The sequence below is a fragment of the Diplotaxodon limnothrissa genome, linkage group LG1 (assembly GCF_057381915.1).
Source record: "Diplotaxodon limnothrissa isolate DT_005_m linkage group LG1, D_limnothrissa_male_GT1.1, whole genome shotgun sequence".
Taxonomy (NCBI): Eukaryota; Metazoa; Chordata; class Actinopteri; order Cichliformes; family Cichlidae; genus Diplotaxodon; species Diplotaxodon limnothrissa.
This window is the reverse complement of record NC_140596.1, coordinates 2,103,612-2,125,601: the sequence shown is the minus strand read 5'-3', so window position 1 is coordinate 2,125,601 and position 21,990 is coordinate 2,103,612. Positions and strand designations below refer to the sequence as shown.

Below are 21,990 nucleotides of genomic sequence, written 5' to 3'. Positions count from 1 at the left end.
GTAAGACGGTGAAATCTGTAAACGTATATATTTATAAATCCATTTATTACCGCGCGCTCACAGACAAAGCAGGCCGGGATTGATATTCATCAACATAGTTAAGAAAAGCCACGAGGGAAATTACAAAACCTCCACTGGAACTGGAGAAGATGTGCATACAAATGCAACCTTACGTGAGACGAGTGAACTGCAACAAAGAGCACACCTGCCAGCAGCAGCTGGGAAGCCTCCGAGTCTGAGCCCAGCGCGTTGGCAGCGGCGCACCTGTACTGGCCTCTGTCAGACGCTCGGAGCTGCAGGATGTGGAGGCCCGCTCGATCCCAGGACACCCTGCGGACACACGAGGAAAACATTTTTACTTTTTACCCAACTCATCCCAACAAGGAGAACACGGCTTCCTCATATTCTAGTACTTCTTTCAAAGTGGGGCAGCTAAAACGGGCGAAGAGTCTCCGCTGAGGGACTGGTGAATAATTTTGGATACAGAGGAACTTTGTTGAGTTGTAGATGAGGAGATCATCACCCAAACACAGAGAAACACAAGGAAGAAACTGCAAGTGCTATTTTATTGTTCACAGAAGAAGCCTGTAGCTCTCTAACATTTTAAACCTGACGTTTTGGTTTTTTTTTGCAAAGCCAGGTGTCGTTATATTAACACAAACGTCGCACCTTTGTTCCCCCTCCTGCCCACAACCTCAGAGTGATGTCACACCTTGAATATGCCATCAGAATATAATCGCTGTCAGAGAATGTAACATTTTAACAAGTGTAAATGTAACAAATGGCTGAGGCGGCGCACACAAACAGACTGAGCTGTGCAGACAACTTCTGTAAGATTTTATTATTTGTAGCAGCAGGTTAAAAAATCTTTGGTAAAGCAAAGTTTTTCAGGTACCAGGTTCATCTTCTCATAACAGAAGCAACTACATACAAGAATCACTGAGAGGAGATTCATTAGAGGCTTCGTTATGCAGTAAGAGTCTGTCAGACAGCTGTCAGCTACAACGTGAGGAGATACGAGTGCGTCGCTACGTACAGGTGGCCTTTAGACTAAAACAACACCCCTCCCCTGTAAGGGGAGCAAACAGCACCGGGCCAAAAGAACCAGAGAGCTGTCCACGTCGCCGGGCTCAGCGACGCCCCGTCTTCCAACTGTAGGCCTGAGGAGTGACACACAACATGCTCACAAAGCTCACACTAAGCTTTGCAGCAGTACAGTTACTAGAGATATTTTAAACCACGGTGCTACAGCGCACACACACTCTGTGCTGCAGCCTTTTAGAACTGCTCTGCAGCTCTGTATTCCAGACAGCAGTGATTTGCATGTAGATCAGGCACTCATAACTGTTCTCCTTCACTGCAATGGAAGAGACGTACTTGTTCTTTGATCTGCGTCTCCGCCGTAATAACACAGACGTGAACTTTTCACTGAGGAATAAAAGAAATAAATGCTGCAGACCTGCTAAATCTGATAAAAGTCCTTTTTAAAAGGTCAGTCAGCAGCACAGCGTGATGCAGAGCTAACTTCAGCTGTTATCACGCTCAGCTCGCGCCACAGTTTCAGCACTTTGATAAAACTCAGTCAAGGGCGGCTGCAGAACATTGTGTTTTCCTCTGCAGCCCACAGGTCTTGTAAATGTCAATCAAGTGTCCGTCTCACTCGGGCGTTCAGATTCCCGACCGTCCTCAGAGCTTCTTTCTCTCGCGCTCGGATTAAAAGAACCGTCTGACATTTTTGGAAATGTGTTTGTTTACCGGCTTACCCGGCATCAAATCGGAAAATCAATAGCAATTTCATCTCAGCGCATCTTACAGACAAGTTCAGGACGTGATTAAAAGCAGCTGAGCGCCACAGCAGGGAGGCGGAGGCTAGCACCACCTGTCGTGGCTTGTTTCCTCCTTAAATCACTTAAATAAACAGAATGAGGAACACGAGGACTCCTCTCATACTGAAACTAGCAAATATCAAAGCGTTTCTTTTAGATTTGCTCTCAATGTACAGACATGAAACTGATACTGATTTTCTTTATCTGACTCATTGTGCTGAAAATCTCTAAGGAAGAGATGAGCAAGAGGAGAAGAAAATGATGAAGACCTCAGGAGACAGTCAGACCAGTTCAGTGGAAAAGCCTCGGCCATCTCTCCACAGCAGCTCATTCGTTTTACAAAACTGGGTTTTCAGCTCATCAGGTCACAAAATGATCAGACTGCAGCCACGAAACACAGAACTGTTGCTGAACTATGAAGCCGAAGCTCACAAAACTCCTCTAACGTCCCCCAGACATCAAAGGGTTTGTGCCATTACCATCACTGCCAGAGGGGGCGTCAAAGATTCCACACTATGGGCTTAATCAATACGATGAGGTTAAATCGTTTGCATATCACAGGAGGAAAAGTTGCTACAGAAACACGGAGAGAAAAAACGATTTAAACATAAGCTTTCGAGCTGTTTGCTGCCACGTTTTCTGGACTTTTATCAGGACATTAATCAATAATCCATCCTGCACACTTTGCAGAACCAATCAGTGGCATGATTTGGACCAGGCCAGTTCAGCGGGTTTAAACCTGACTCATGATGACAGCGGCACAGGGCCGGCGAGCTCGGAGGATGAAGAAGAGGTCGTGTTGTGTAACGCATCGGGGCAGAAACACTCGGTCGTGCTGTGATTGGCAGCTCCTGCTCCCACGCATGGGCTCCGTCGCAGTGAGTCGCAGCTCGCAAACCTCCATCTGCATTTCACAAGTTCCAGTTAAGAAAATCGAATGTGTTTTTGAAAAGGGTGGGCTGACATGGACGAAACTACACGAGTGCAAAATGTGTGGTCATCCTGCTTCATCAATATTCATTGGACCAGAGCCACTCAGTGAGGTTTCACATCCAAACACTGCATCGTAACACGGCCTGTTAAAATGAGCATCACGGCTCAAAGTCAATAAACCCACTGATAAAATGTGCCGGCTCACCTCATGTGCCAAAACTTTCATCTGTGGAGGGACCGACTTTATAAATCAGTGAACAGAATAAATGATTCACAGCATTCTCTCATTTTACTTTCTCAACCCGTGAGGCTGGAAACAGCGGTCAGACTCACACACGGCTCCGACCACCTCAAACTGAACGTCTGACCTAAAGGATCAATGTTTGATATCCATGACTTAAAGGCTACAACTAATTAAAAATAACACAAGGACAGCACAGTGGTACAGTGGTGGCCTCACAACAAGAAGGTCCAGTTCCACCATCAGCCCACATGTGGAGTTTGCGTGGGTCCTCTCCGGTACTCCAGCTTCCTCCCACAGTCCAAAGACATGCAGTTAGTGGAGTTGGGTTAATGGCTCATTCTAAATTGTCCCGGGTGTACCCCGCCCCTCACCCTAAAACAGCTGGATAAATCCAAGAGGATGGATGCATAACAAAAAGACTAAATACCAGCTTCTTGTAACAAATACGTGATCATTTTTACCTAAAAAGTAAAAGTAGTGGAAGACAAATGTTTTGTCTGACAGCTGAGCCTTCGACCACAGATTAGACAGAGTTACAGACACATCAGCAAAAACCTGAACGAGGTTCAAACTCGTTCAATGTTCTGCAGACCTGATAAAGGCGATAGTTGGGTCGGTGATGTGGCGTTTTGCTGAAGCCTCCTTCAGTCATGCTGCTGCAGGCTCAGGCTGCTGGGTCCTCCCACAATGCACCAGCAATTCTCCTCTGTACTGCTTACAAGAGGTATCGTGGTCACGTGCTCAAACCTTTGATCAGAACTGATAAATGACTTCCTGTCAGGCTCAGAGACGGCACTCTTTAAATAAACAAGCAGAACTAATCGGGAAAGCTGTGACTAGCCTGGTGTAGAAGCTCATACCATCGACTGAGGCGGTGTCAGTAGTAATTATGACTGCTAGTTAACACCGACTGATTGTGGAAGTGAAAAACACGCATTCAGCCTCTTTCAAAGACTTCCTGGGGAGTCACTGAGAACCAGGGGCATCAGCAAAGCAGCAAACATGTGGGAAGGCCGGGGAGATCCACCGGTGTAATTAGCTTCCCAATTAATTCACTGTGAATATTTCCAGGCTTCATCTGTTGCAGCTGGAAAAGATCACAAAGAGAAACATGAGCTGTAGCTAATTAACAGAGTGAGGAGGAGGAGAGCAGCTAACACGCTGCAGTTGGAGAAGTGATGAGGGGCAGCGAACGCAAAGATACAGGAGCAGGGCAGGTGAGGGAAGCTGCTTCCTCATCTCTGTTCCTCTCTGCTGTGACTCTGACTGACTGCACGAGCTAAATACACCCAGAACTGGACCCTGGAGGCAGCATCGTGTCAGCAAATCACAGGAAAACTCAACAAGCTCAAAGTGCTGTTTGAAGAAAAAAACCCTGTAACACGTTCTCATGTTGGATGCTTTCAATTCTGAGAAGTGGGAAACACTAGACTTTATTTTGAAAAGCCAGTAAATCTGTACGCTCCTTTTGTCACCTTAAGTCTTTTATTTTGACATTTTAGGAAACTTCAATGTGTCCTTCGACTCTCTGAGGACTTTAATTTTGAAACTCAGACACATCATGAGCCTGTAGCATGTGCTACCTACCGTTTGGGAAATCCTTAAAACTGTCATTAAAATTTGACACACACCTCAAATAGGCTCATTTTACCATGCAGATGCTTTTATTTTTGGATAAAGGTAAACATCAATAGTTCACATTTATTGTCCTGTGGGTTTTATTTTGAAAAGCAAATTCTTACAAACTGGAAAGCATCCTGTTAACTTGCTGTAAATAACTTGGAGCTTATATTTTGAATTTGTGAGCCACTCCGAGCATCTTGTGACTTCCTGAAGCAAACACGAAGCTTCCAGAGTTCACTCAAATTAAAAAATATCACATGATAAATAAATCATGTCAACGATTAGTCAGAATCAGACTGACTGGCCTGTCAGCTAGCGCAGCTCTGCTACCTGTCAGAGTGCTGCAGCAGAGCTCCATCTTTGCTCCAGCTGATTTTGGGAGGCGGGGATCCCTCCGCAGGGCACCGGATGGTCAGCGACCGTGTGGCGTTGGTGAGGAGCGCGCTGTGTCCGATACTGATGTCGATGTTCTTCTGAAAGGTGGATGGGACGCTCTGCTGCTGTCTGATGATCGCTGGTCTCTTTGCTACCGTCTCCAGTGGAGAGTGCTCGGACCAGTTGGGCAGTCGGTCTGTGGACGGACCAGGAAGCAAAAAGAAAAAAGGTTATCCTGAGAAAGGAGGCCGAGGAAGGTCAGCCGATGACACGGAGAGACGCCTGATGGGGTTGCATCAGCAATCACAACAAACACGGAGCACTTTATTAGGAACACCTGTATACCTGCAGTGCAGTTCAATCAGTCATGTAGATAAACGTCAGGAAGTTCACATCAAGCCTCAGAATCACTGAAAATGTTTCTGGCAGGATGAGTGTTGGTGCCAGACGAGCTGACCGCAGTCTGGTACTGATGATCTCACCACAGAAACCCACCCACCGACCAACTAACCTCTTTCCTTCTCACCTTCCTTTAGTCCCTTTTCCTTCAATTGTCTTTCCTGCTCCCTTGTTCTTTATTTTTTTCTTTTCTATCGACAAACTTTTTAATGAAAGACATGAAAAAGTGTTGGAAGAAAGACACCGCCTGCACAGTGTGGTCGGCTGGGTCTCTGCTTACCTTTAGCTTGTCCTCCTCTCCTCGTGGTTCTGGTCCAGAGCTGGGCAGGAGACATGTGTGTCAGCAGGGAGGAGATGAGCTCTGAGGCCTGCTCCTGCTGGATCTCTCCTCTATCAGCCTGCAGCGTGACATTGATCAGTCTCTCCTCCACCCGTGGCTGCAGGGAGGCCTCCTGTCCGCCAGCGGGCACCAGAGAAACCCGGGCCCCAGGTCGGATCGTCTTCAGGACTGAGTCGTGGCTGTAGCAGCTGGGCAGCATCTCCTCCCAGTCGGGTCCGGGAGCAGGCGGTCTACCCGCCGAACTGCCGTCACCGCCTATCAGCTGGAGAGTGAAAATGTCTGAGGCGGGTCCTGCCACACATTTGTACACCCCGGTGTCCTCTGGCTCCAGGAACTGGATCTTCAGAGAGCCGGACTTGGTGACGCCCAGGCGCTGGGAGCTGGGTAAGGCGCTGCCATCTTTGAGCCAGCGGATGTAGGCTTTGGGGAACCTTCTGACAGGGCATTTGATGACCACAGAGGTGTTGGGTAAAAGATAGGCGTGGCCACCAACGGTCAGGTGGAGACGCCTCTCTTTACGGGTCTGGATGTAGATGTTGTGCGTGCTAATGAGAGCGGGACACTGTTTGATCCCCTCCTCGTAGCCTCTAGTCTTTGCAGGGCGTCTCACCGGCTGCTTGACCTGGTTCTTCACAGCGGCTTTTCGCGAGTCTTTGGGTCTCATCTGCTTCTTGTGCTCTGTTAGGAATCAAAGAGAGACGACATTTCTTCTCAATATGGTGAATATTTTCAACAAACGTTTAAAGTTTGAGAAACTTCAGAGGAACAATTCATCTTTTTTAGAGGTCACCACAGTGGATCAGCTGCCTCCACCTGCTCCACCCTCCTCTGTCACACCAACCCTCTCCATGTCCTCATTCACTACATCCATGAACCTCCTCCGTGTCTTCCTCTTTTCCTCCACCCTGGCAGCTCCATCTTCTGTCCAACACATCCACCATCCAGGGCAATATTTCCTCTCCCACTAAAAGCTGAAATACTGCTGTACCTGTTCTGGTTCCAACAAAGTTCATTTGACTTATTGATTTCTAATCTTTCAAGCTAATTATGGACGTTTTTTTTCTTCATTTATGTTTCTACTTTGAAATGATGATGAAATGATGTCAGTGCATGAAACAGTCGAACCAGAATAAGGACAGGTGTTTCCTTATAAAAACACTACATTACTCTTACAGGAAGAAGCTCCTCCTTAAAATAAAATAAACCTTCAGTGACGGCTGCTGCAGTATTTTCAGGGCTCCTGGTCTTCCTCAGGTGTCTGAACATCATCTGATTTAAAGAAGTGGTAACAAGGCAACAAGAGTGGGCGACTTATCCAATGAAACCACTGATTGTATATAAAACAGACACAGTGCAGTCAGCCGCTGGTTTTGTGACGCTGTATTTCAGCGGCTGCTGTGTTGTTTGTTTGGAGCCTAACCTGATCGTGTTTGGATGTGGTGGTGGAGTGCTAAGTGAGGCACAGGTGCTGCAAATGAAATGCACTCAATCAGCTGATCATCAACGGTGCGAGTGTCTCTGTAAAGAGCAGTTCTGACACTTTGCTGGTCTGCAGGTGTGTTAACACAACGCCAAGGAGCACAGACGCCAGCAGAGTTCTTAGACAATCAAACTTCACAATCACTTTGAGTTTCTATTGAATAAATAATGACATGGCCTGGCTGGGCTCCTTCCGGGGGGTGGGATGCCCTCAGGCCTCTGGGCCTGAAGCTCGGCCCTCTCTGGCACAGCTGGCTGCCAGCAGAGCCCGCGGGCACGCCACTGCAACCCCCTCTGGCCTCTGCTCTGTAGCTGCGGGGTGACCTCTCCTTTGGGGCTCCACTCAGCTCTTCCCAGGAGGGTGGCACGGTTCCCCCCCTTTGGTGGTCCTCCTCGGGTCCTTGTACTCTGGGGCCTCTGGATGTCGGGGGCCTGGATCTCCTCCATACCTGCTTCATACCCTGGAGGACGGGGCTGTGGCTCCCCACACTCCCTAGCAGATCGTTACATGGAGAAACCTTTGGAATACAAGCACGCTGATCCACACAGGTATGCACACAGGTGTACACACGGGTATTCACAGACGCGGACTACAGCTTTCTTGGCTGCTGCCTCAAAGCACATTGTGCGCTGTCTATCTTGCGTGCTGCACAATATCGTTTATTATTTAGTATCTACTGATATCTACTGCTAGCTAGTTTATTGTGATGGTGCTGTTTTTTTTATTATGTTGCTCTTTGTTGTTTGCTTTCTCTTCTGTTTTTTTTCTCCATACAGGTGATCCAGGTGTTTTGTTTTTATTCTTTCTTCTCCCCCTTCTCACCGTCTCTTCTCCCCTTTGGTTTTCTTTCTCTCCCTCTCTTTCTTTCATTCTTTCTCCCTGTCCTATCCCCCAGTCATGTCTGTCCCGTTTGTAGCAACTGAAAATAAAATAAATTCTTAATTATAATAAAGGTCAATCAAATGGACCAATATGGCAAGGCCATGATGATCCACTTGGTAAAATAAATCTGCTTGGCATCTTTCTTGGCCTTAAGACAACAATTCTGATGCTAAAGATCCAAACGGGACACAAAAAAAAAAAAAAAAAAAAAGAATAAATAATGACATACGTTAAGGTGTCATGTGTAATTCATCTCAGGTTATATTTTTCTGAGGACTAGAAGAAGTAGAAGGTCCACCTGACAGCCACCTGCCCCTCTCATTGGCTCCTCTGCAACGAGGCGCCAGCTGTTCGCTCACAGCTTTGAGTGTTTGAGTGAGAAGCGCGAACACAAGGCCATTAGTTCAAGAGGCAGGATGTGCTCATGTCTTTGTTGGTAGATGAGAGCATTTTGAAGATGTTTGCTGCTCAGCAACATGACTCATTCTCCGCTGCTGAACTTGGGAGTGGGAGGAGTCAGGAGTCACACCTCATGTTATGTCTAGGACACCCTTGACACGCCCCCTCGGCTGGGGGCGTAACAGGACGTCTCCAACATGAACATCATGTTGTTTTCAGCAAGACTTGAAACTAAAGACAGAAAGACGCATCTGCTGCGTCTGCATCTGCTGCGTCTGCATCTGCATGTGAAAAGTGATGTTGAAGCCTCAGTAAACAGCGACAGCCCGCCTCGGCTGGTTCATGGGGAGCTGGTAGCTTCCTTTATCTAACACCGGCGATATGTACATATGTAGTAAAGCTATTGTTGTGACTCTGACATTAATGAGTCACTCACTGAGTTTAAACTTTACTTTAACAGCTGAGTAACACTGCGCGTTACTGCGTTCTTTCAGAGGTCTTACCCAGAACCTCCGCAGTCATCTCAGTGACCCACGGTGATGAGGTATGTGTTTAGGCTCAGAGGCCCTCTGTGTTTATTTGAATTCCCGACTGTACTTTAGTTAACATCGAGCAGGACGGCTAAGTGGATTCCTCAGAGCTTGCGGGGGGACGCGGGTCAGGCCGCGTGACACCTCTGCGTCAGCTAAAAGCAGAGTACGTCCTAACAAGTACGAGCAGTTTGGGTCTCTGTGAGTGATGATGGTTATAAACCACGCTGATCGATGGTCATACTCAGGGCATGAGAAAATGCAAACATCTCCCTCTGAAAGGGACCCGGATTTTTGCTTTACACCATTAACTCAAATAAAAGCTGTGAGCTGACGGCACAGACGCCGATACAATGAGCACGATCAGTGAAACAGAAGAGGACATTCTGACTTTTGATATTCGGTCATGCTGAGCAGGGCAGGACTCTGAAACAGTGGGCCGAGCGGCCGTGCACAGATCTACGACTGAGCGCTGAGACCGGATTCATCACATTATGTCTGCTTTGGATTTGTGACCTCAGGAAAGTCTTTTCTTTCTTTGTAGTAAAAACAATTTGTCTGCACTGAGTCCTCAGACTACAGCACGAGTTAGCATTTAGCACTTCCTGTTCTCATGTCCTGAAGTTCTTGTTTGTTTTTAGACAAGTGAAATATGTTCTGCGATTAAAAGAAGATCCAATCAGACCATCAGTAAAAGCCCCACTAAAGGTTTTATATGTTCCAACAGGGGTGTGTCTAAAGCAGGGCAAGGGGTGACACCCTCTCCTGAAAATGTGGAGCCCCTCCATTAACACCTGTGGACTAGAGTGCTGTTTATTCTACACGTCCAACGCTGCTGGAGGAGAGCAGCAAGAGACGGAGGTGAGGTTTACAAGATGGTAGTGAGGATTGCTGTGGTGGATGGTTGGAGACGTGTCGCTGAGGAAAAGACAGGCTGAGCTGAAGATGTTCAGATGTTGATCGGGAGGGAGACAGGAAATGAGTCCATCAGAGGGACAGCTCAGAGTCAGGCTGAGAGGGGGTAGAGGATGAAGATGAAGCTGCCAGGCAGGAGGAGAAGAGGATGAGCTCACAGGAGGTTCATGGATGTAGTGAAGGAGGATGCTGGGACAGGAGGAGGTGGAGGCAGATGATCCACTGTGTAAGTTTAGCCCGTGATCAAACACATCAGCCATCTGGGTTAAAGAGTGAAAATTATAACGAAAAACAAAATGCATTTTAAAGTTTGGTTAAAGCCCAATGTGCAGCTCAGAGTTGGCAGCTGCAGATCTGCCAGGATGCAACGCTGTGCTGCAGCTCTGCTCAGCAGGACACTTTAAAAGGATTCGGGTTATTTGGCCTGTTTGCTGCAGGCGATGTCTGCAAAAACAAAACAGGTCCTGTGGAAGATATTTCTTTATGCTCAACACGGAGAAAATATTCAACTGATGAAAAAAAACTGCATGCAGCCGCATTTCAATCTACACGAGGTAACTAGGTTATAAAATATAAATGTCATTCGATCCGTGTAAAGTTCAGCCGGTCAGGAAAAGACACTCGTCAGCCTTGATAACTTTTAGCCGAGCAAAATATCACAGATCCACACGGAGGTTACCGTCCAGCCAGCAGGCTGCACACATCGCTGCGACGAATCCTTCATTTTGTTGTTGTGCACACGCAGTACGTCTTCAAGTGTTTCCTGACCTCTGTGAAGAAAGAGCCTCGATCACGTGCTTCATCTCTAACACTGAGCCCGGCCGTCGTCCTTTAAACTGGCTCCGCCTCTGTCGCCTGACCACGACGCCGCACCTCTGCCCTTAGTTCGGGGAGACACCAGCAGATTCAGACGCACCACGAGGACAGGAAGCCCGCCTTCGATTTCCAGCAGATGTTAGATGATACTGTAGTTGATGCTGTCAGGATGCTGCTGCTGCTCGCTTCACGCCCCAAATCAAAAATGGAGGATGCTGCGAAGCGGCTCGTGGTGCTGCGAAGCGGCTCGTGGTGCTGCGATGTCTCTGATACTGCCAGAAAGGTTTTTCATGACATCAGAAACCTGTCAAACATCTACAAACAGGATGATTACACGGCTTGTTTAACGGCTCTTTGCTAAAATGTCGTGGAGTTCATCACCTGACAGAGTCAGACTGTCCACACTTGAAAGGACACAGACGACCTTTAACAGCTCGTGAAGGATTCTCTGGAGCGCTGGGTGCTTTTCTCCTGATCCGCCTCTGATGATCAAAGAAACGATTAGTGAGACTGGCCTCCCGCTGATCCAGCGTAGCACTGACAAAGCCCCACCCCCGTCCTGTGTGACAGATATCACAGCTCGCAATGTTTCCAACTGTCGTCACTTTCTCTAACCATACGGTGACTGAACGTTTGTTACAGCTGCAGCGAGGCCGGCTGGACCAAAGTCTGCAGGATGGGAGCATTGACGTGCAAATTCATTTGCAGTAGTTTCACCGCTGGCATCCCGGCTCTCTGCAGCACAAGCTTCCCTCCTCAGTGAGCTGCAGCGACCACGGCGGCAGCCCCGGGTCTCAGCAGGTCTCTCTCTGCTTTTCCTCCAATTCTTTCCATTCAATTATTAAACACATTGAAATTAATGAGAGGGGGAATTACGGCAGTTGCAACTTGCATGCTCCACGTTTTGAGGTTTCAGAGTTGTTCCAAAACCATTTTTAGATCGTCCCGTTTGAGTTTCAGCTTCTTCTTCTCGGGTGGTGATTCAAGCAGGCGCACAAGTTCTGGGCAGAACTGCTCAACCGTCAGACGAGCACCTCTGAAGCAGCCGACGGCTAATTTGCACTAAAGCGTCGTTTCAGCACGGCGTGATCGCACGCAGGACGTGAACATCTGTGCCAGGCGACACACTGAGAGAAGATGCATGTCTGCATGATCACCATCACTGTCTGAGAGTTCAATCGTGACGCTGTCAGGTGTGAGTCTGCCCATAAAGTCACCTGCTTTGACTCGAACACATCTCCTCTGCATCGCGTCCACACAGCTTCCACTGCAGCTGCTGCCGTTACATCGCTCGTGGTTCTTATCTTCTAAACTGACCTGAGGTCTGTGTGAAGGAGCCGTGTGTTTGGTTCCCTGATCAGCTGCTTGCATCTCTCCTTTCTCATCCCTGACCAAAATAAAGAAAATAAACAACCTGAACAATATGAAGAACATTATCTGTCCGTGTGTTCCTACAGGCTGAAACGCAGGAATCATTCTCTGCGAGAGGAAGACGTTTAACAGGCAGCTGTTACGTATTCTGTTGTTACTGATGGTGCTCCAGTTACAGTAAAAGCAATAAAAAACAGAGTGAAGGTCATATTCACTGAAACAAAATGTCATGTATTCACTAAATGTCCCACCCTCCAGTTTACATGGAAATATAATCTCTCCCTCCCTGCAGAGGAAAGTCAGAGAGCTCATTAGAGCAGCTCGTTTTCACAGTGCTGGGCTGTTTGTTCAGTTCTTCCCTAAAAACTCAGAAGGATATTATAAACAACAATTCCACACACAAAAGGAAACATTCCCACACACAGTAGCAGGTTTTCCTGTCAGCACCCTGTGGCCAGTCTGAAAAAATGCAAAACGTCCGTCAGATCTAACAGAAGCAACGAGAGTCCAACAAATCTCACGGCACAGATGTGTGGGAGCTTTTTCTGTGGCCCTGCTCTCAGATGAGAGCGGCAGCAGTCTGTCTGGTCCTCTCATCAAGTTAAGAACATGTAGAGTTTAAGGCTTCTGAGGCGGGCGGTGCAAAAAGCTTTGGTGAGCGCCACGTCGTGCCAGTCTTATTCACCAGATCTACTGCAACTTCGTTCACTTCAGCTTTGTTCACGCCTGAGCAGATCCAGGACACAACGGCGAAGAAGAGAGATCTGAAAAGAGCAGAAGCTGTCCGTGCACACCTGAGAAGATGATCTCTAAAAGGAGGACGGCCATGTTTGAATCAGGTAAGGTTTATTTATATGAGCTGATTCTCAGAACTCCTTAAACATTTCATACATGACATCATGTTTATATCGAGTCACCTCGAGCATCTGTTTGCTCTGAAGACACCGGGACTCTTCCACTGACCCGGCCTCGGCCTTCGTTCTGATTAGGCGGTAATATCCGAGGCGGCAGCTGGAAAAAACATTTCCTGAAACACACGTGGACTCTCAGGACTCACTGCGACATTTGCGAGGCATTAAGTCACGTGTTGTGCAGCGTGCAGGCGAGTCGAGTCGCGGAGGATTAGAAAAACAGATCAAACGGTGACTCTGATGTTGGACCAACACCGAGGCGTTTATTTCACACAGACGTCAGCGAGCGGCGTCTCCTGCAGCTTGGCCGCAGTCATCACGTGAAGTCATCGGCACTCACTGAGCAGCTGCTGAACCCGATGCGTGATTTTCACATAGGCTTCCCACACAGCATACGTGCACGCATATGGCAAAGCACAGCACGCTGTGTTAGCGTGAAGATTGGCCAGTCCGAGTTCCCTTCAAGCATTCAGAGAGTAAACACGATGGCCTGATACACTGCTGTAAACACTGCTCAGAGGCCCGAGGGTGAGACTGTTTCACCAAGCTGTAATCTGCCATGTCCCAGCGACAGTCCTCCTCACAGAGAGTTTATATCGCAATAAACAACATCCATCCACCCTTTTCTGTCACATCAGGTTCTCACATCACCAGTTGACCTGTTTGGCTCTGATGCACACACGAGGACAACACGCAAACACCACGCAGAAAGCCTCTGGGCAGATGGTGGATTCAAACCCAGGACCTCGAGCTACCCACTGCCGCCCCGGTCCTCATCCATGAAAAACATATTCCACCTGACCCGTCACAATCAGCTGATTTATATTAAAGGAAGCACTGACAAATCTAACCTTCGTACTGAGATATCAGCATGCTTTCAGAGTTTCAGGCCCTGTACGTAGAGGGGGGTAAAATTCAGCATCATCTGTGGATACTGGAGATATTTTGACGTGGCAGAAATCACGGCAAGAAGCAAAGAAAAACACATCTACTGATCAGATGGATGGCGGTTCAATCCCTGACTCTGGTCAGATACCAAAGTGTCCTTGAGCAAGACACTGAGCCCAGAGTTGCTCCCGATGCGTTCACTGAGTGTTACACAGAAAGCACTTACACACTTAGACACAAACTCCTTCTGTGAAAGTCAGACACATGAACAGGTTGCTGGTGTACCTGAGGCTTCTGTTTAAGACTACCGTCACCCAGCCATCCTGTTACCCAGCTGCTCAGGTCAGTCTGCCGGGGGACAGCTAGCGGGGCCTACGCTACCACCGGCTACAGGGGCCTGGCTAGCTAAGGGTTTTTCAGTGGTGTGAATCCGAGTCTCCCATTCAGTGATGCTGGCCTCTAGAGCTGCAAATAGACTACATTTATAACAAGTATCATTACTGCTAAAGGAGGTGGAGGAGTAACTACACACCTGACACAATGAGCAGGAGGGACAGGTGAAAAGGCCATGCTGCTAGCGAGCCGGCTAAGCTAAGCTACGCTAAGCTAAGCTAAGCTAAGCTACGCTAGCCGAACCCTGTCACTGTAAATTAGTGAGTGAACACACAGAGTGGGCTTCGGATGAAGCACCTGAAGATTAGACTATGAAATAAGAAGTTATCTGTAAGTTTTTAATTAAACTGGCTACACAAAAACACTGTGTTGGAACAGGAACAGGAAGTGATACGCAGAGAGAGCGAACACCAAGTGACAGCGCCACCCAAAGGAGACCACCAAAAGAGCGGTTCCGTGCACTCTGTGTATGAATGGGTGAATGAGGTTTGTTGAGTGCTCATCTAGAGCAGTAAAGCGCCGTCTAATAACCAGTCTATGTGAATTAAAGTGACTGATGTAACTGGCGTGTCACCTGCCTTTGCCCAAGGCAAAGCAGGTGAAACAGCCTGAACACGAGTGTGTGCGTGTAATAAATGTGCATTAAATCAGGCATCAAACCCAGTGTCCCGCACAGATGGTCACAGGAAAAGTGTCTTTTCCACAGGACGGACGTGTTTGTGTGCTCTTACTGGGACAGGCCATCATGCGGCAGGTTCGTACGAGCGGCGGGGACGGTAAACCCGAGCACTGCTCCCTCGCCACCGTCACCTGACGGCCCGCCGCCGTCAGCTGGAGGCACAGCAGCTCCCGGCGCTGGATCCCCAAACCGCAGGACACGGAGCACTGCAGAGGAACGTTAGACACGGCAGAAAGGTTCATGACAGATCTGCAGGACCCCGGCTGGGTCACACTGGCTGATTCTCCTGTCAGGTGTGGTTAAAGTGAGGGAAGAAGGAATTTATTCATTGGAATATTTGATATGCCCGGCACATTACTGTCCTATATTACTGTCCATAGATAGTTTAATGAAGGTGGTAACATATGCCCTGTAGAGAGAATAGACTCAGATTCTATTATTTTATTCCATTGACACTAGGAGTCCCAGGCTTCTACCTTTCTACCTTTAAAACCCACCACCAGCCAAATGGCTGGTAGGCTTTTAGCTAGGCTTTAGCTTCAGCCAAGTGGAAGCTAAATTGGCTAGTCATTCATATGTAAATTAGGTTGTTAGCTGGGAATTCTGGAGGGAGGGGAGTGGGGGTGTGTGGATGAGGGGGTGGGGGAGCTGCTAAAAGCTGTGAACTTCCTTTTGTGTTTCATCTTGATGCATTCTCAATCATCCAGGGAAATAAATCTCCAAAAGTCACCAACTTGGAGTGTTTCAGTTTGCCATCTTAGGGAGAAATCAACACACATGGGTGTATTTCCTTTGTTGCTGAGATTTATTGATAAAAACAGTACAAAAAACCAACCATTTGTACACATATTTACAAATAATAATAAAAAGTGAGTGAGTACATTTCAACATTTTCAGCAATCACTCACAATCCTGGCACTGCCATGGTATCTGTAGTCTGCATTTACCACATGTGTATCTGTAGCAGTGAACACATCGCACAGTGGCATGATTGTTCTTGCATTTGTGTTTGACCTGACACATGGCTCTTTTTCCAGGACTAGGTGTGGAGGGTTGTGTCCGAAGCAACTGTTCTTTTCTTGCCTTCTTCTCAGCTACATGAGAGTGAGCCAACTCTCTTGCAAGCTCCACCACATTTACATATGAATGACTAGCCAATCCACTAGTGGATTGAGGAATTTCCCTGCGAATCTTGTTGACTGTGCCGAGGATGGTGGTTTTCAGTCTAAGAAGTTTTTGCGCAAGTGAAAGCGATGTGAAAAAATTGTCCGTGGTAACATTTCTGCCCTTGTCTAGGAATGGTTCCATCAGCCTCATTACTACATTTTCAGAAAGTCTCTCCCCAGTGGGACGATTGGGGTCCTTGCCAAGATATGGGAAGACATTGCAAATGTACTTGGATTTTAGGTCGCAAGCCACCCAAAACTTGATCCCAAACTTGTCAGGTTTACTTGCAATATACTGCAGGAAACAGCACCGAGTCTTTGATGGGAAAAGCTGTTCATCAACGGTGATATGTAGACCAGGGTTGTAGCACGTGATGCAGTTGGTGACCAATGATCCCCACACACTGGAAATTGCAGCGAACTTATCAGTCTTTGCTCGATTTGCTCCATTGTGGCATCAATCAGACCACTGGTATAATGTTGAAATGTACTCACTCACTTTTTATTATTATTTGTAAATATGTGTACAAATGGTTGGTTTTTTGTACTGTTTTTATCAATAAATCGCAGCAACAAAGGACCTACACCCATGTGTGTTGATTTCTCCCTAAGATGGCAAACTGAAACACTCCAAGTTGGTGACTTTTGGAGATTTATTTCCCTGGATGATTGAGAATGCATCAAGATGAAACACAAAAGGAAGTTCACAGCTTTTAGCAGCTCCCCCACCCCCTCATCCACACACCCCCACTCCCCTCCCTCCAGAATTCCCAGCTAACAACCTAATATACATATGAATGACTAGCCAATTTAGCTTCCACTTGGCTGAAGCTAAAGCTTAGCTAAAAGCCATTTGGCTGCTCTCCGGGTTTTAAAGGTAGAAAAAGCCAAATGGCAGTCCGTGGTGATGTAAGTGTTGAGCTGGCAGAATAGAGCTGGTCTGTTTGTGAGTGTAAGGCTAATGTTGGTCCTTCTCTGTTAACATTATATAACTTTAGGTTGTTGCACAGTGAGAAATGGTTCATGTTATAAAGTTACATTATGAGTTTTAGAAAGTTGGTACCAGGTGTGTGTTTTCCCCCCAGTAGGCGGGCGTCAGGTATACTGGTGTAGGACCTTCAGTACATATCGAGCTCAGCACACCCACATCTGGCTCTAGTTACCTCAAACATCTGCAATCAGATGGTTTTCAGTGGCCCAGTCTACCTGCCAGTGTGTTAGCATAAATAAAGTGGGAGGATACGGCAAAACCTGAAATCATGAAAAAGTGACTGATTTGTTCCTGGACTCAGATTTGTACTTTTTTGGCAGACAGCACTTCTTTGAAGCTGTGTTTTATTGGCCTGAAACAGTTTTGTCCCAGCTGTTATAGTTCATCTGGTTAAGCTATAGCAAACTGTTCACATGTCTGTTCCATTTATTCATTTTTAATGTGAATCGGTGTATTTATAGTATTAGTGTTTATAATTTGTTGCCTTTCTTGTTCTTTAAGTTCTTTCCTCCCGTTTATTTTCTTTCCGCTCGCTGTCTGAGTTTGATGTCTGCAGAACGGTTGCCTGCTTCTCTAACTGCAAAACAAATCTACCTGAGGGGCTGAACCTGAACCAGCCTGGCTCTTCAGCAGGAATGTGTTACCATGGCAACCACCAAAATTGATTTGTAAAAAAAAAATCAAAACGTATCGACCATATTTTAACCCGAATCACTGAAATACTGAGGCAAGCAGCTTCAAGTTACTCGACTTCCTGCTATCACTGAGACACAGGAAGGCAGCTGTAGGTTTTCTCTAACAGCAAGCACAGGAAACAGGCAGGAATATAACGCTGATGTGCAAATTTCATGTACGGAGAAAAAGCTCACGCTCCTTTTTTAGGATGACATCACTATATCAATGTTTGCAAGCAAACAAGCAAAGGGTTTCTTACCAGTGCTCGTGAAGAAAAGACAAAGACCACATGTGATGGTTTCATGCTTAATGGTCTTGTCTCTCCAAAACAAGCTCCAGGCTGGGTTTGTGAGTCCTAACCCTGCTCGCCTGCACAGACCTCTGGTTGGTCAGGCCTGCCTCTAAGCACGCTTCCTGCCCATCTACTGCACTCTGATTGCTGCTGAAGCCGTTTAATCTAACTCTAATTAAAGACACTGGCAGTACAATCCAGCTGCAGCTTAAATCAGACGTTGCACAATATGAAAAAACAATATGACATTTCTGCACTGTGTGCTCACCTTTCCCCATTCTCCTCCTGCTGTGTAGGGCACACAGTCCATATTGCCACAGCCTCTGTTTGTAGCGGGCTTGGTTACCTGGCAGGCGTCGTCCCCCAGCCACCTGTAGGCCCCCGTGGACAGGAGCTGCTTACAGTACACCTTCCGCACCTGAACACCATCACCACAGGTCTGGGAGCACTGGAGGGAGGAAGCAGAAGAAGAGCGAGGAGGTAGAAAGACAGGGCATTAATCACCCTCCGTACACACACGCTCAGAAAGTCCGTACCTGCTGCCAGGCCTCGGTCTCCCAGGCTGGAGGACAGTCCACCTGGTTGCAGGGCTGCAGGATGGCAGGTCGGAAATCCGTGCACGCGTCCTCTGAAATAGTCTGAATATCTTGCTGGTCGACGGACAAAAGACGCATGCAAAACACGCTCCTGGTCTGTATGCCGACACCGCAGGACGCAGAGCAGCCCGTCCACGCCGTCACCTCCCACCTGGCGAGAGAGACGGAGCTTCAGACAGCGAAAGAGGCGAGCTCAATCCTTGAAGCAACAGAGTTAATCAAAGGATTAAAAGACGCCTCTGTGTCACCTTGTAAAAGTATGATCAAATACTCAGGTACTGCAAATAAAGAGACCAGAGGCTTCAGGTATGTTGGCATCTCATGTGGGGGAGATGAAACACTCTCACTCTGTCCAGCATCATTTTTAGGTGCCGTTAATCACGATGCAGAGCCGTGCTGCGCGTCGGTTATGTAAAACATGTCTGATGTTGCATCAGCTGAGCACTCAAACAAAACTTCACAGATGTGTTGTGTTATGATGCATGCACCGCACGCATACAGCAAGCTGCAGGTGAACAACAAGCTTGTTCCTCATAAATCTGCTCTGTGCGGTCAGAAGGAGATCTCTAACTGCATGGACGGTGCTGAAGAGCCAATCAACAGCCAGACCAGAAACCTATGAGCCAATCATGTGGTTGCACTGATGCACAGGCTCACAACTGTGTGGCGGGAGGCGTGACAGTCAGTGCTCAGGTGGGAGGAGCCAGAGGCTTTGGACTGAAGCCCCACCCACCTCATTTTTAGTGTGTGAGGGGCAGCCAAACAAAATTGGCATAAAGGTAGGATGACTATAAAGGGGGAGGAGCTAAACCAAATTATACCAGACAGAGGATGAACTGAGGGGCTGCACTGAGGCCAGCATCAGATAAAGAAGGATTACTTTGAACTGTGAATCATGCAAAGCAAAGTCCATGAATCCAAATGTTGAGCCAGACATGAACAGAATATATCTGCTTGAATTTCTCACACAGAAACTTTCTTTAAAAGACTTTTATTCATCTGTGCCGTGACTAACTCCATTCACAGTTTGATGACCTCGGCTTTTCATGTGTCTTGCCAGACATTGCACTATTCGCCTCATTTTAACTTCAGACAGATCTCTCTCTCCACACGCTGCCCGAAAACTGTGATTCTCTTAATAAAGCTGAACGACCTCTTTAAGGAGGTTTCTCTATAATTAACAGGACCTGACAAACTAATTAAAACCCCATCTGACGCTGACGGCAGTTATCTCAGAAGATGTGAGAGTAACACAAGCAAAAACTAATTGAAATGTCGCATGCATAATGATGTGGAACGCAGTGTAAATGTATGCATTTTCTATAACTGTAATAACACATTTAAAAAAGTCGTCACACTGTTTTGTGTAGAGATAATGAGCTCAGTAACATCTGGGCTTTTGCTTGGTTGACCTTATGATTTATCAGTTTGTGTCTTTTTCAAGCTCTTCTGTGTGCTTTGGCGCAGCAGGAAGAGATTTAGTTTAGTGTTGAGTTTTGCTTTGCTTCTCTCATGTCACTGCACTGATGACTCGATTGGGAAACCCTGAGGAACCGAAGCGGGTTTACACCCAGATCCCAGTTACCCACGAGCGTCAGTACTGAGCTCAGAAAGAGTGATACCTGTGTGACATGCTCCTGTGATCAGGTAACTTCTAAGATTCAGTTTTTCTCAACCACCAAATCTACACGTGTGGGGAAAGTGGAGTCACCAACATGCCCACTGTGGGCCATCGGAGCAGCTTCGGTCAGCAAGCGTCACCTGAGTTGGGGAGAAGCCAAGTTGTACACTCTGCCGCAGGCATCCTGTCCTCAACATGGGACTAACAGCTATTAAGAGACTACGAGCGGCAAAGTTCCTTAAACACATCGTGACAACCAGCCTGAGACCAAGTCCTGTGCAAAACCACCAAACCATTAGACAAGCTGAACTGTCAGCTTGGAAAGGAAGCTCACCAAGAGTGAGCGACTGGTCAGGGGTTGTCAGTAAGCCAGATGGACAGCCCAGCCAGGTGAGGGATCAACAAGGTGAGGGACCAACCAGGTGAGGGACCAACCAGGGGAGGGCCCAACCAGGGGAGGGCCCAGCATTGTGGAGCCTGATTGGCATTTGTGTTCATTTGTCTCTCTGCTGCTTTCCTGGAGGATGAAGGAACTGATCCATTAACTTCCCCCCACGTCCACCTGACCTAAATCCAACACAACACCTCTGGGATGTTATGTTTCCTCAGACCCGGAGCTCAGTGGTGCTCTGGTCCAGATCTGGGAGGACACCATCTGTTGTCACATTAGGAGCATGCCCTGACATTATCAGGCTTATACACAAGCTCCTGGGGCCCTAAAAACTACTGAGTATCATTTTGAGCTGCTGCAATGAAATATGAACAAATGTGACTCGCCTGCTGCATCATTTTTTCAGCCCTCTGTATTTTGATTATTCACATTCCCAGGTCCATATCAGTATAGATATCCCGCATGATTGTTTTCACGTTGAGGTCTCACGTGTTTTCAAAGCGTTCCTTTATTTTTTTCATCACAGTATTTTTCACTTCACAGATAATGTTTTGAGCTGCTGGTCTCAGTTATTTGCTGCACAAAAACCCCAACAAGGACAAGGCTGCATAATCCACTCTCACTGTGTGGGATACAAGATTATTCCCAAATGTCCGACCTGACTGCTGACGGCGGTGGACCACAAACTACACACCGACCTCATACAGAGCGCAGGTGTCTTTATGGTGTTCTTTCAGTTCACAAGGTCAGAGAAACCACAGGGAGAGACACGAATCCCAGCTGAGGAGAATGATGTATAGCAGTCACATGCACAGGCTGAGTGGGAGAGAGTTATAGACACAGCAGAAGAGGGAATAGGGGAGGTTCTCCACCTCCCCGCGCTCTCGCTGCTGGACTCCCAAACTCAGGCAGCGGGCTACACCCCGGGAGTGAGGGGTATTACTCATGTTGTAGGGACCTAAATCTGTTCACACAATCATGTTATGAGCAGAAAAAGCAAGTCAGCAAAACATAAATCATCACATTTTAATGTGAAGACATATTTTAAGGTTAAGGTAAGTCTCCGAATGAATCTATGATGCACCGTCCTCTGAAATCGTGTGTGTGTGTGTGTGTGTGTGTGTGTGTGTGTGTGTGTGTGTGTGTGTGTGTGTGTGTGCGCGCGCCTGCACTCTGCAGCTGCTTCCTGTAAATGTCCATTAGAGGAGGAGGGAGAGATAAATCACTGCGTGTGAATCAGTTTGTAAGACTACT

The 21,990-nt window shown here is 47.3% G+C and overlaps 1 protein-coding gene across 1 annotated transcript in view; it reads right to left on the bottom strand.

The window, feature by feature from the left end:
- adamtsl3 (ADAMTS-like 3) overlaps positions 1 to 21,990 on the bottom strand; it is a 185,553-nt gene that overhangs the window by 12,648 nt on the left and 150,915 nt on the right. Inside the window, exons 18-23 of the mRNA XM_085356359.1 lie at positions 18,665 to 18,875; positions 18,397 to 18,576; positions 15,057 to 15,210; positions 5,681 to 6,418; positions 4,957 to 5,197; positions 206 to 330 (exon numbers count right to left, since the gene is read on the bottom strand). Coding sequence (XP_085212485.1) covers positions 206 to 330; positions 4,957 to 5,197; positions 5,681 to 6,418; positions 15,057 to 15,210; positions 18,397 to 18,576; positions 18,665 to 18,875 — 1,649 coding nt within the window. The remainder of the gene's footprint in view (positions 1 to 205; positions 331 to 4,956; positions 5,198 to 5,680; positions 6,419 to 15,056; positions 15,211 to 18,396; positions 18,577 to 18,664; positions 18,876 to 21,990) is intronic.